General features: G+C 35.2%; 1 protein-coding gene across 1 annotated transcript in view; it reads right to left on the minus strand.

Moving 5' to 3' along the window:
• Positions 1–15,386, minus strand: part of SMYD3 (SET and MYND domain containing 3) — a 388,566-nt gene that overhangs the window by 321,261 nt on the left and 51,919 nt on the right. The window contains exons 4-5 of the mRNA XM_014878069.2: positions 14,716–14,773; positions 10,343–10,479 (exon numbers count right to left, since the gene is read on the minus strand). Coding sequence (XP_014733555.2) covers positions 10,343–10,479; positions 14,716–14,773 — 195 coding nt within the window. The remainder of the gene's footprint in view (positions 1–10,342; positions 10,480–14,715; positions 14,774–15,386) is intronic.

Genomic DNA, 15,386 nt, shown 5'->3' on the forward strand with positions numbered 1-15,386 from the left:
AATTTTGTATTTGTGAATACAGGCAAAGCACAAAGTTTGTTGACAGACTGAAGAATATTCTTGTAGCATGTGTGAAGGAAGAAAGCTTTAATACTGCAGATTTCTATTTTAAACTAGGAAAATACTGCCAGATTTCCAAAACGGATTATAAAAACTTTAATAACAGCCCACAATTACTTTAAATTCAGACAGGATATAAGTTCAAATCCATTATCTGCAGCATCTATGACATTAGGGACACATTTCAATGAACACATTTAAAATTTCAAAATGCCCATAAACCAGCAGAGGAAGTTTCAAAGGATCTGTAAGATTAATAAAATTTATTGGTGTTTACAGGCATGGAAAAAGTCTAGTCAATATTTCTATAATCAGGAGGAAAGGGGGAGGAAAAAAATTAAATCACTAAGGCAAACTAGATGATTTCCTAAAGGGAATATTGCTCAATCTGACTGTGCCAGTCAGTCTCTGGGGACAGCATGGGAACTGCTGGTGTAGGTGTGTAAGGAGAGGCAAGCAAGAAAGCCATGGCAAACCATCCTGGCTGTCAATGGCAGAGTTCTTGCACCCTGCTTGCACAATCTGCTGCCAGCCACTATTGCAGAATATCCATAAGCACTGTCATGTGCTGTCACGAAACTATTTGAGACAGCCTTTGTCAGCTCCAGGTAGCTGTGGCACAAACTAAGTGATCTCACACCAGCCGACAGCACATCACTGCTACAACCACGTTGTGACAGCTGCTCACCCATACTAAAATACAGGATCAATTCAATTATGATATTGAACAACTATCATGGTCTAATTGTTTCTTTTTCCATCTTATTTCTACAACAAACTTAGGAGTAGTTTTAATGAAATAGAACATGACACACCATAGTTACAGTTAAAGCAAAAATATATACTTATATATTGGGAAATAGGAAGAGAACACACTTTTGAGGACTAAATTTCATGTAGGTAGGTATAAGTTAATTCACATCTACCGAAATGCCTACATGAGACAGAACTTGTTGCACCCTCGGTTGATACTTCAAGTGTAACAGCTATTTAGCTCTACAGCATACCTTAGACAGATATTATCCTCATTTTTAAAGAGACTCTGAAGCAGCTCAGAACATGGCAAGTCAACAAATAGCACCACAAATACATGGTTCCCCATCCTATATTCAAAGAGCATGCTATATTCCAAGAGCCTGGTATTTTTCAACTATCAATCTATTGCAATGTCATTCTGAAGAAAAAGAGTTTTTTGCCTTTTCATCCATTAAACATGTGTAACAAGTCTCAGAGCTGATTAATAATCCTTCCACACAAAATCCTAGCTCTGCCACAGCCAAAACAAATAAACAAAAAATGCTTTAAGCAACCCCACTGCAGGTCATCCTAAAGACAAGGATAGAACGCTTTTCTGCCAACAGCATTACAAGCAGGTATCGGGCTTATCCTCCTCAATTAGAGGCTTTTAAAATTGCTGATAGAGGATATAAATGGCTTTCATTTACTACTCAGATCTTTACTAAACATCTCCATGACCTTGATTCATGCTGGCTTTTCCTAAACATAAAAGGTACCTCACCCCACACATTTTTTTGCATGCACTCCAATTGCTACAACCACTAAAGCTTTTTATCATTACTGCTTCCAGTTCCCTTCCATAAGGGTGTCAGAAAACAGACAATAGACTGATGTGTATCACATGTCAGAGACCATTGGGTTTTTAAAAAGCATTTTGTGGATACCCTCTGTGCAGGATTAGGCAAAGTAATGGTAATTAATGTCCCGGACACCTTTTCAGTTCTACACTAAAAAAACTTTAAAAAAATTAGAAAGTAAATAATTAAAGACTTTTTTTTTTAAATCCCACTGTTGCAAAATAGCCTACGCTACCCTGCCATTTATTTCTCTAAACTGTTTTCTGCCATCTTATTACTTTCAACTTAGCACAACAGAAGAAGTGCCAAGTGAACAAGAAGTATACAACTTTCCTTTCACACCCCCCCATGCTGGCCCACTCCAGTCAGTAACTTTTATCAGTTTATGCTTTTCAAGCTGTGCTGACTTAACTTCCTTAAAAATTAGTCTTTTTGCTTCCCTTCATTCCCTACCACACAAAACCAAATTATTACAAATTCTACCCAACCACTCCTTGTAATATATTCTTGCTTTAAAACACTTCTACCTCATTTTGTACACCTGGTGCTTGTTATACTAGAGGAAGTTTGTAAAACAGATGGTACATACAACTAAATGAGGGGACGCCAATTATACCATAAGTTCAATTTGATTTAAATCTCACAGTCTTACTTACACTGCAACAAGCTTTGTTAGCAAAAGCTTGTATTTTAATTGTGATCATGAACTTTAATTTAAAATCCGATAGGATGGTTGAAGCCTTTTTTCACAGTGTGGTATAATATCCTTTTGCTTTTGAAGGTAACTACTGTGACGGAAAATTAGGTAATTCCTATGGAAAATTAGCTGCACAAATTATAATTCAATGGGGAAATAACAGAAAATCACTAAACCTGAAAAATCACCTTGGATAAAAATAACTTCCTATGATGACTCAGCTTTCATTTGGCAAATTAAAGAGAGAAACGTCTTATCAGACTGCATATCACCCTTATTCTAGAGTATTGCTGCAATATTTCTTCCTATTTTATTAAAATGTTTCCTAATTTTTCTCTAATCTCTATTTACACTATTGCTTCTAAAGGTGAGGCACAGTAGTTGCTACTTCCTCTGCAATCTTGACTTCAACGACATTGAGCTAAAAAAATGTCATGAGAAATACAATGCAAATCCTAGCGGCAGTATAGAATATTTCTTTAAAATTTAAGATTCAATTTAAGATGTAGGCTCTTAAAGACAATTGTGTATATTCCAGTCATCTTTATACTTGCTCATTGTTGCACTGTAGAAACAAGCAGCAGACTGTGACTGCTACCCAGCGTGGTAGGGCTGATGTGGTTTGGTTCTGACTGCCCTACAGAACTCTTATGAAAAGGCAGCCATAGGAACACTTCCTATTAGCCTTAATTTTCATATAAATACTTGTCTGATACACAAGAAAGCTATAAAGAATTGTTGTTAAATCTTATTCAACTTCTTATTGAGGCTTATTGGAAGCACTACACAAGTGAAAAGCATTATTGCCATTTAACGGACATGCTGAAATCACAGGCCAATTTAAATTAAAAATAAGATCAACTTCAGATTTTCTACATACTCTTATGCTTTCAAGAGCAGCAGAATTGAAGGGGAAATAAGGGATACCAGGCTGAAAACTCTGTGATTCCAGACGAAGGGAACAAATTACTAAATAGCCCCAAGTCTTTCCTCACCATTCTTTGCTAAAATACCAGCTCCTTACTTTTTTATACCTCCCTGCACTTAGAAAAAAATCACCCTTCTTCAAAAGAGCTAAGACCCAGAATGAAGTTATGGCACAGATTAGTCTGTATCAGGCACTTTTTCTAGTACTGTTCACAAGTCCAGGGGTCAAACAGCTCTGCTCATTAAGTTACTCTGCTTCATCCAAGCTTCTGCAAGGCTAATAGATTTTGTCTTAACAAATCTGAGGGAGTCGTTTTGTCAGGAAGCATGTGCAAGCACCTGAAACTTTCTGTCTCAGTTATTGGACCATATCAAAAAAGGAGCATAAAATGCTGAAGTTCATTCATGAACATTCATGTTCAGAATGTAAACTATAAAATAAAACATTCAAATAAATTCTGGTTGTTTTCTGTGCTGCACAAGCTAGTGCTTAGTTTTTTCCTAATAAATTTAGCTTTTCTCATTGGGTTTGTGTACTGCAGAGGCTAATCTTAGTTTATTCCCTTCTTGCCAGGTAAGACAGTAAGTCAGAAACAACAATACATGTTAGGCAAGTGATCATTCATGTTTTCTCAGTCTATCAGAATGATAGAGAACTTAACTTCTGTTAAATTCTTGTGGAATACATTGGAATACTTCTGAAATTATTTTGGCAGTAACTAACACAGTATTTTTAATGATTGCAAGTCAGTTCTTCACAGCTGTGTGAAGCTTTCTATAGCTTAAAACCACACACACAGAGAACTGAAGAGCCCATATTCCCATGTCCAGATTCCCACCAAACAAAACCTTATCAATTAAATCAATAGCACTATAGGTAAAAAGATAATCACAAATCTCATGCAGCAGAGTTAAAGATGGCAATAGTCAGAGAAAAAGGTTCTGATATCGTTTCATGAGCAGGAATATATTCATACAACTCTAAAATAAAGAGTCAAGAAGATTAACAAACACAAATGTATGTTGAGCACCTAAGTTTAACCAATGTTGTTATAAGTATAATAATTCCTGGAAATTATAAGACTTTGGCACTTATAATTTAAAAAACTATCAAAATTAAAAGGTTTTTGCAAAATAGCTTCCTGGACCATGACTAAAAATAAATTTGTTAGTACTGGTCTTCAATTTACCATGAGACAGGGTAGCAAGGTACATTAGCTTCGAATTACACAAAGAACAATGACGGATTAAACATGCACTTGCATTTTTTTCCTGTCTCCTGGAAAAAAAACTTCACAGCCTCCCAATCACAGGGAAACTGAACAAGTGCATCCAGAGTTAATTAGATTAGCAAGCCTAGCATCAGAAAGCAACCTTCATCTGTATGTCTTAAACAACTCTTAACCTGCTTATAACTTTATCCTAATATTTCTTTTGACTTTCTTGATATAAATTAATTTTCATTTCCTTGATTACATTAATTATTGCATTAACCAGCAATTCTTAAGTAAGAGTAATCTACTGAAAACATTACTGAAGAATATCTTGACCAGGCAGATCTATTTTGTATTCCAAGGTCTTCTCAGAGAACACTGAGCCTATAAGATCTGAAGGAGAAACAAGAAGATGAAATATACTTTATCAGTCATATCATTAAGTATCTCCTTCAACTTGCACACAAATAAATTACCATAATGTAGTATTCAGACTTTACAAAGGCCAAGTGACACTGCTTAGCTCCTAGTTCTCTTCTGCCTATGCAGATACATATCAAAATCCTTTTAACAATGAGATTTCTTTTTAATTATTACTAATACCTTTTATGTTGAAAAGAGCTTCTTTCAAAGCATTTAGTGGAATAAAAAAGCATGTACAGAAAAGTTAGAAGAACAAGTAAAATATATCTACATTTTGATAGGATACATAAACAAAGGCTTTTAAGACACTAGGACAAATTGCCTCTTGAGGGATGTACCTCTGCACTTTATAGAGCCTCTTTGCTACTTCTCAAGTTTAAAACAAAACCAACTAGACCAACAGAAAACTGGTCTTTTGGTTAAAACTTTTTGTGGGCATAGAAACTGGCCTACAGCATCAAACTTGTATCCCTTCTTTACCCTAATGTCAATTTCACAAATCTCAAAAAAGACAAATCAATCTGACATATTGAAATTGCACACATGTTCCTAATACACACAGATACGTCTTTTTGTACTATCCTAAACTTACAACTCTACAGTCATTCAGACCTGTTCTTACTCTTTGATCTGTGTCAATTCTAAACTGACCTGAAAAGGAAAGATCAGAACAGCACCTGAGAAGACAGAGGTGAGCAGCACATCCACCACCTGCATAAAAGGACCTCACCTCCCACATATACAGGTGTGTGACCTCTGCAGTGAACTGAAAGAAAGCAACACACCTACTTTCAAAGTAGAATCTCTTCATAACAGAAAGGTGTCAAGATTGGAACTGCAGGAAAGAATGAAAATTTCAGAAAGCAAAAAATTCTTTGTCTGCTCCCTATCATCCCAATGTGGTTAAAATACTGTCCAGAAGTGAAATTTTGGACAACAGAAGAATTAGGAAGACTGCTATTTCAGGAGGTAAGTATCATCTCTGCTTTATGTGTTGCCTTTTTCCCAAGTTAGAAATGAAACTCAAGATAATTTTAGTAAGGAGGTAATATAAAAGAGAATCTTTATTTGAAGGCCTTCAGGGACAGTTATGGAAAGATGTGCACAAAAACTCACCTCTACAGGGATGAGTACATTTTAACAGGTTTTAGGAAATTAGCATAATTGATAAAAAGCACCAATTAGGAGGACAAGTGATGAGTCAATTTCCCCCCCAGGTCAAGCCCCTTCTCTGGAGTCCCCTGTCAGCACTGGCTGGACTCTGTCTATGGAATGTACCTCCAAGAGTTGTTCTCAGCCTTGGCACCCAGGAAGAGCCAAGATAACATGGGCCCTTATACCCCCAGGGGCTTGGAGCTCTGGAATTTGTTTTCCCTTTCTGCTTAGGGAAAGACCATGGAAAATTACTGGGAAAACTAGTCACTAATAAAATATGCTACAGACCTACAAACTTGCAAAGAATACAGAGAACAAAGAGACAGGTAAAACCCAAAATGGCATTGTATGGGGTTCCCTAAAATCTTCAATCCAGCATCCTTTCCCAAAAAGTTTATCAACAGTTTCATCAAAACATCCTTTAGAAAACTTCTTTCCAATACAATTCTTGAAAAATTCTGTTTCAAGTTTACTAAACTGCCCTAGAAGTCTGCTTGTAACAGTTCATTAACTGTTACTGGATTTTATCTTACTGCTAGTTAATGACAGAGGTGGCATATACCTCACTATCCTTATAAATGTGAGGATCTCAGATTAGGAGATCTTTAAAATGGCTATCATTCTATCAAATGTCAGAAACTCTTTTATTTCTCATTAATTGGAAAAGAAATTTTCCAACTATTTAAAAATGTGCAAAAAGACAATTCTGACACAGTATGAGTAGTTGCAATTCTATGTAAAACACGAAGCCTATATTGGGTCTAAAATAAGTCATCTTAGGCCTGATTCCCACCAGTAGAGTCCCTCACAGGTTTAGTCAACATGGTAGGTACAGAGTTTATTCAGTTTCTTCAAGAGGTTCACATTGTTCTTCTGCCAGTATTAACAGGACCATAAATGTACACAAAAAATTTAATTCTTTACCCCACATCCATTAAATGTCTCAAAGGACTCCAGGCCACCTCCTCACATATGTAAGTAAAAGCTAAAGAATAAAAAGCAAGGACTGATTTTATCTCAAGGTTATGGAAACATCATTAAACCATAAAACCACGCTGTCAAAAATTTATCTTGACATTAGAAAATGTCTCAGTGGAGTTAAAGCCTTACCACATAATTAGCTGCAGATAATTCTATTTAATTCTGAGGATCAGAATTTTAAAACAGTCACAACCTTGATAAATGGCACGTTAAATAAACTGAAGCTTGCAAAAAGTGATCAGATAACAAAAATGAGAAAATTCAACACCAGCTCAAAGGACAGTTGATACAAAAGCAAATTGTCTAGTAAGGACAGGGAAACACTGTCAGAAAGAAAGGTACATAACCCTTCTGAAACACCTCCTCAACTGGTATTTTCCACAGACCTCATGCAAACTAAAAACACACTGGGGTGAAATTCTGGCCCCATGAAAAGAAATGGCAAAATTTTCTTTGATTTTCAATGGCAGTTTCTACAAGCGTGCACTCAGGGGGATTCTTTGCCTAATAAGATCACAAGCAAGTGAATAAAACTATAATTAATTTTCACTAAGACAAGAGCAGTGGACAGCAGAGAAGGAGGACTCTTTAAAACAGCTTCCAAGAAGCTCTTTTGACCTAAATCAGGTTGGAGATTTTCCAAGAACCATCTGGAATTTAGTCACCTCACCACAGGATAATTTTTCTCTTTTGTCTGGCAGTCTGTTTATTTTCCTTCTTGAGGATCCAGCATCAAACAGAATAAAAAATGACCTTTGACTGGATCTTGTGGCATGCAATGAAAGAACTGATCCAAAAAAGTTCAATGTTCGAATAAGCACCTACTGAACTTGAAAGGAATGTTGGAAGTAGTTGGGAAAACAAGATTACATCTTGAAGTTATGTATCTGTAGTATTTCTTTATTCTATGACCACACAGGCAAGTCATCACAGCTGGTCTTCTTTCGAGTTATACTACAGAGAAGAGACTGCAAAAGCCTTATCAGAGACTTTACAGTTCCAAAGTCTTAAATTTTACCTGCTGAGAATAAGCATCCCTATTCAGCTTTAAAAAGAAAGAATTTGCATGGACATGCAGCTTAGCTTCCAAAGAATATTCCATGGGAATGGCAGAAAATGTCTGCTGCTACCTCCCTAGGGATGGAGGAATACTAAATTAATATTTTAATACAATATCACACTCATAACAAACTTGTTTGACAACCAAATTGGGAAAGCTGCAAAATGCCACATGGAAAATTAGACAGTGACAACAAGCTTGACAGTTGTGCTTGACTGAACTGTGAACAAGATACTAACTTTACTCATGTAAAGCACATGGCTGTTGACTGCTCTTTTTTCCCAACCACTCACCTGTCCAGTCAGATTCTCCTATCCCTTCTGCCAGTTCTTTTTAGCATTAATGATATCAAGTACGTGTACATGACAGGTCTATGTCACTTGCTCTCCATTTTCTCAGAGCAGATTATCACACAGACTAAGCAAAACCAGCAAAAGAAGGAAATGAGCCCTAGTTGAATGGACAAAAAAAACCCCAAAACGAAAACAACAATTTTAAAACTCAGCACTTTGCACTATATTGACTAGGGTGGGGAAAAATTCACAGTCAACATATGGAATACACTGAGTTAAAAATATCTTTGTGATACCAAAGCTACAGTGAGGCAAATGTTATTAACAGGAGCATTCCCAGTTCTCCCATTAACAAGATATGGAGATGGGAAATTTTGGCTTTCCCTCTGCCCTTGATGGTCACTTACATCACCTTGGTAAAATACATGGGAGAGGAGTGGAGGTGCACATATGTGCACATGCTTGTGCATGTGTGTACATAAAAAAATTAAAAACCTTCTTTAAAAACCTTCTGCATTTTCATCACCAGTGTTTCAATGTGTTTAGTAAACATCACACTGTTTCTGTAAAGCCACATGGCCATTTTCCATCTTAAGCTTATTATTACGTACAAGGCAACAACATTCAGAAAGAATTTCTTACAAACTGCAACTCAGTTCAAACTGAGTAGGTAGTGATCATCCTCTGATAATCAGTTTTATCTTCAGCTGCACAAATGCTCTATCCCAGATAACACAGTGTGCATGTTTCACGTGAAATGACAAAGTTCAGGCCAAACCAGCATGCCAACACCAGACAATAAGACAGCTTGAGTGGAGACGAGGGAGTACTCAAGGGGTTTTATCTGTGCACCCTTGGACTGGGTCTATTTCAGACTATGTGATTTTTCAGGTAAAATTGCAACTTTACATCCTAGCAGTATAATCACCAATGGAAAAAAAAGCCCAGAAAAACAAAACAGTTGATTACATTGCTCCTACTCCTGTTTACCGGGAAAAAAAAAGGCTCTGTAAGTGAAATCTGCAAACAGATTTGTCTTAAATGTTAAAAAAAATAAAATTTTTAATTTCACTTCCCTCAAAGAGGGTCTTTCTTTTAGTTATATCAGAAGAAAAAAAATGTTATCCTTTGTCTTACTTCGTAAGGACATACTTACTAAAACAACCAAAACACAAATAAGTTGAAATAACTCTTATGGTAGAATTTATCAATCAATTCGAAATCCAAAACAAAAAAATTAAATTGATTTAAAACTATGAGTATTCTTCGTAAAAAATATTTCTGCTCTTCATATAAAATATTTCTGCTAGCATTGTTTGAATTTAGTTTCCTGAATTAAAAATGAGAAAATATATACACCAAAAGCCAACAATATTTAGTTAGTAACACAATAACATTTTACATAGTGTAGAATCTAATTTTAAATACTTTATATGCAGTCTTTCAGAATAAATAATCCACAGGTCTCTGGAAAAAGCAGCTTGTAGGATACATTACTATCATAAACAGCATATACCTCTAAATGACAAAATGGGATGGGAGTGTATCTGCAAATATATTACACTTTGCAGAAAAATTCTAGGCTGAAGAATGATATTATATGCTTCTTATCACTGTGAAAAAATTACTCAGGTTGATGGACTCAATTATATTTGAACTTTCTTGTTTTTTTTCTCACTCAACAACTTTAACATGATAATTTTTAAAAAGGAAAAGAAAAAAATAACCTCTGGCTAGTGCTTTAATTTTGAAGTGCTGCAATTATATTAAAGTTATACTTCTGCTTAAATACTGACTGAATAAAAAAAATAGTTTGAATTCACTTTGTCATATATCACATTCTAAATGCATCTACTGAACTCCCACTCAGAAATAAATCGTGAGCACAAGAAAAAGATAATTTATGAGTTGTCAAGCAACAGATTTTTAACACTTACTTTTGTGAAGATCTGAAAAAAGTCAATTGCAGGTGGCAATTGAGACTCATCCCGGATCTCAGTTTTCAAATACAGTTGCAAAGTCTGTGCAAGGTGCCTGAGGCCATCTTTCATTTCTTCACTTAACCGTTCAGCATCTTATGGGGAAAGGGAAAAAAAGTAGACCAGGTCACAAACAGAACATTTCACCAACATTTTGAAAACATCCAACGGCAGCCACACAGTCTAGACATTTCCAGTCCAGGAATTAATCTTGATAGAGGGCAATTTTGACAGAGGGCAGACATTTCTCATTTTTTGTGACAGTTACCTATCAACACACAGTAGAGTTTATCAGGTTGCTACTGCCAAATAATATGATACGACAGCAAGTTAAAGATCAAAAGCCAATAGATAAAGCAGATGTGTAAGCAGATGTAAGACATTACATACAAAAATTAGGCATCTGGGTTTGTAACATTAACCACATTAGAAAAATGCTTGGAACTTTATGCAGCAGTACATACTTTTATACTGGTATTCTCCATACATGTGTCAGAAACACTTTATGCTAGCAGATGAAACAGAAAAGTATTTTTGAACAAAAAGAGTTTCATAAAGAGCAACTGGTAAACAATGAATATGAAAGAATATGAAGTAAATATCACTTTATTATAAAGCACCATTATTCATGTTTTACACATAGAATCACAGTGCCTCATTTTCTAATTCAGTGATTATGCATGCATCAGGTCTCTGATAACACAGAAAGTGAAACTGCTGCTGCTCTAGCAAGTTCACTGCCTACCTACCTGCTTCACACTTTGTTTCTCCTACTAGCTAGTACAGAATGGAGAAGGTGAAGCTGAACGTATTCAAGCTCCAGTCTGTAACAAAAGGCAGAGATTTATGATGCACTATGAATCCATTTTATCACTGCATAATGGTGAATTTTTATTTTATTATAAACATCTATAGATGCTCACAGCACTACCCAAGTGCAACTAACAGTGTGGATGTCTGCAGGTGATTTTGCAGGCATGAGTGAATGTAAATGTTAGAAATCCAGACGTTTTTCACAAAATACAGAAAATCTCTGGTACAGAAAAGCATAGTATCTATGAGGACTGTGTCTTCAAGAGAAGCAGCAAACTTTTAGATGACTGAAGCAATCAATTTTAAAAATGAAGAAAAATTATAAACACACACTTGCATTTCTTATATTACATTCCTTTGAGAACAAAAATGCTTTTACTTCAAATGTAATTATTCAAGACAACATGTGATTAACTTACACTATCTATAATACATTGCAAAAATGTATTATAACAAAGAGAGGAAGGCATGGTTTGTTTCACTATTGGAAATAAAACAACCCTAGACTAAAGAAGAGATATCACATAAGAAGCATTTTACAAATGGACACTGTAGCTTAGGACAGATGTGAACATGAATACCAAAACCAACTGGAACTTCAGGGAGAACTGATAGAGATGGAAGCAGAATGCAATTATCCACACTGGAATCTGTCCAGGACATCAGAGCTAATGATTCAGAAAAAGATCCCATGGGAACCTTAATAGAAAATGATCAAGACACAGTTTTCCAAGCACATAAGAAAACAAGGCCAAAAGCAAAATGAAATGAAATTTGTGAATGCTTTCAATTTTTGTTTTTAAGAAACTTTTCAATTGTTTAAGAAACTTGGTGTGAGAGACAAAATGCTATAAAAGGCCTATGAAAAAAATTCTAAATAAAGCAGGGGGGGTTAATTATGTAACTCTGATACTTATACAAGCAGCAAAACATCTTCCCCATAATACAGCACACAAACTATTTTCTGAATACTGAGTCTTGGTAAGTAAAAACAAATTATTTCTGAATTACTGTAACATACAGAAAGCCCAGAGAACTAAGGAAGGGAGGAATAGTCTTACGATAAATGAGAACTAGCAAAAGTAACAATGCTTAGAGAGACTCTTCCTACTTAACCTGAGTTTCAGGGCATATAAAGGAATTTCAAGGAACTATGGACGTTGGAAAAGAACTTCATAAAGGGCTGGATGCCTCCACATGCTTTGTAGTTTTTCATGTATTATACGTTTTAGCAGAAAATTATTCAATAAGTGTATAAAACTTTATATGCTTCTATTCAGTTTATATGTCTCCCACACTAAAAATCAACCAACAGCATAAAGTAATGTTAAAAATTAATAGTGTAAAGCAAAATGAGACAGCACAGTGTCAATAACAATTTTCAAAAATGAAATATTTTGGAATTACAAGTGGCGGGAAAAAAAACAAAAAAAGATAAAAAGAGTATCAATGAGAATTCTGTCACATTTCTGATCAGTGTTGAAACATTATCTTCTATTAAAAAGATGCTTCCTGAGAATATTTTTGTTTCAGATTGTAGTCTGTATTCATAGTTCATGTGATTCTGTTCAAAGAAATCTTTTCTCCTATATACTTAGGCCTCTAATGAAAATGCATTTCTGATTTTCCTATAGTACACAAAGAAACAAAAGCTTTATCAATACCATTCATAAATTATGCAGCAAATGGGGAAATTGTTATGAAATAACAGGAGCTTCTGGAGCATACAGAGGCAGCAAAAACCATCACAGCTACTACAAGTTCTCATGCCAACCCAAAACACTTTTGGATTATTTTAATTTCAAAACCATAGAGACCACCTATTCACTCTAATGAAGGAGCCAGGAAAACAGCACAAGTAAAGACTCTGTCAAAACCTTTACATAAAATTATGCATAGGCCATTTGTACTGTAGTCTGAAATATCAACTTGTGTTAATGTCCTAAACACTGGTGCTGTGGAGCTAAGAAGATTCCACAAGAATTGTTACTAAGACTCAGAGCAAGTACAGATGAAACACTACATATGGATGTCTCATTTTTCTTCTCCTAAACTGACTGGCTATGTACCAGCTGTTTCTGTATCAGTGAGAGGACAGTCATCCCATCTGTAGCACAGGACATATCATAATTTCCTTCAGAGTGAGAATTTCAGCAGGAGCTTCTGGCCACTCTACAGACTTTTGTACCATTTACCCTTAGCAGTTCAGGCCTGTTCAACACCAAGCTTCTCTCCAGACAACTTATCACACCATTCCCCTTGTCTCCAGCCAAGTCCAGGAAAGCTGAGATCATCTCCTGAAGGGTACTGAGAAACCTTAGTTTGTATGGAACGATCAGTTGCATAAAAATCTTTGCCTACACTAGAGACAACTTCTGTACAAGTGATCAATATTTAATTTTTAAAGGGAGACTCTTCCATCCAGTTCATCCTGTGCCACTCTGCAATCAGCCATTGGTACAATAAAGACTCTTTCCTTGGATCCCAGCAGTGTAATGAAGCATAAAAGTCCATACTCTACATCATCTTAATTTGAAGAATCTGTTTTCCATAAACCTTTGTTACACGAATTGAGAATATCTATTGTAGAAAACCACTATATTTGAAATAACTGAAATCTATCCATTTTAATTTGCTGCCTTATTAAGGTCTTTTGCCCTTATAATTTGGGAGAAGGAAACAGAGTGTCAGGGTGTTCAGAAGTAAAATTAATACTATGTATTGCAAATGCTATGTTTATACATATTTTATTTTTAACTATACCAATTGATCAAGCTGGTTCATAGCCACAAGTCTGAATAATACTAAAAAATATTGAGGTAATCAAAATATTCACATTACTCTCCAGAAAATCCCTCTAAACAAGATGCAAAAATGAACCAAGGATGTATTTCATCCTAAGTCTTCAAGATGCCAAAAAACATGAAAAAAAAAGTTTCCTATTTCAACATTTCCTCTGCTGAGAGATTGTAATGAGCTTCTTTTTCTACCCAAGCAGTTGAATCTTGTGAAGCCACAAAAGTAATAACTGCACAACTTCATCTTTTTTCCCTATTGAAAGGTCATGTAGAAGAAAAATATACACATATCCCTTTTACATTTAACGTTCCTATTTCTCGAAGATATTTTAAAGCTTTATGCAATGGCACATAAGTATTAAAAAAGTAAAACCTCAATGTAAAAATATATGTACTATTGTATATGTATGTAGAAATATTGACACTGTATGTAGTAAGATAAACATTGGGTAAATTAGAAAATGAGCAGGCAAGATGTTAATTGTAAAATGCAAAACTGAAAATACTAAAGCAAAAAATCAGGTGAAGGTTTTGCTTCAGGACAACAGACATGTTTCCTTTTATCTTTGAAATAACCGTTCTTTCATATAAAGGCTTTTGTCTTTGATTCTGTTCCTCTACAGAGCAAACCTTCAGAAGGGAGCTGCAAGAAAATCAGATGGCCCTTTCGTAAAGCAGACCTTGGAAGTACTTCCTGAAATCTGGCTGGCAATTACTTACTTGACTGAAGATCGGAAAAAGAGTAGAGTCTCTCAGAAGGGCACACTGATTGTCTGAGCTGTAGAGGAAAAACAGATAAAACATGCTATGTAAGTGTTAATTATCTTGAAAACACTCTACAAGACTGATTATTCCATGTGATAAACGTGTAAGATAATTAGGTAAGGCCAACAGTATAAAAATAAATTCCAGGACATTGCATAATCTATCCTAAAAAAATAATTTGTTGTTGTTGTTATAAGACTTTATACTAATTTCCTTTTTTTTACACTTTGGCAGCTTACCTTTAGTAATTTACTTTAGCCCTTCAGAGCATAATTGAAATCAGTTTATGAGGTTTGTAGTTTCAGAGTTCATGTGACTATAATTAATGCACAGTATTACTAGGTACATATTTGCCCTTTAAAAGCTATCATGCACAAGCTCTTCACAACAATGTATAAAATAAATGTGAAATCATATTTTATCACCTCAGACCACAACCAAGGCCCACACATTTACCCAACACAGATATCATCATAGCAGGTTCAGCAAAAAAATGAGCAAATCCCTTTTGATTTATAATCCCACACAATTATAAGCTGTTTAAACTAACAAAAAATTTAGTCCATATAATCAAACCGTGGGAATGTCAAAACACCCAGGACTTCCAAGAGAGCTTAGAAAAATAT

The sequence above is a fragment of the Sturnus vulgaris genome, chromosome 3 (genome assembly GCF_052056855.1).
Source record: "Sturnus vulgaris isolate bStuVul1 chromosome 3, bStuVul1.hap1, whole genome shotgun sequence".
Lineage (NCBI taxonomy): Eukaryota > Metazoa > Chordata > Aves > Passeriformes > Sturnidae > Sturnus > Sturnus vulgaris.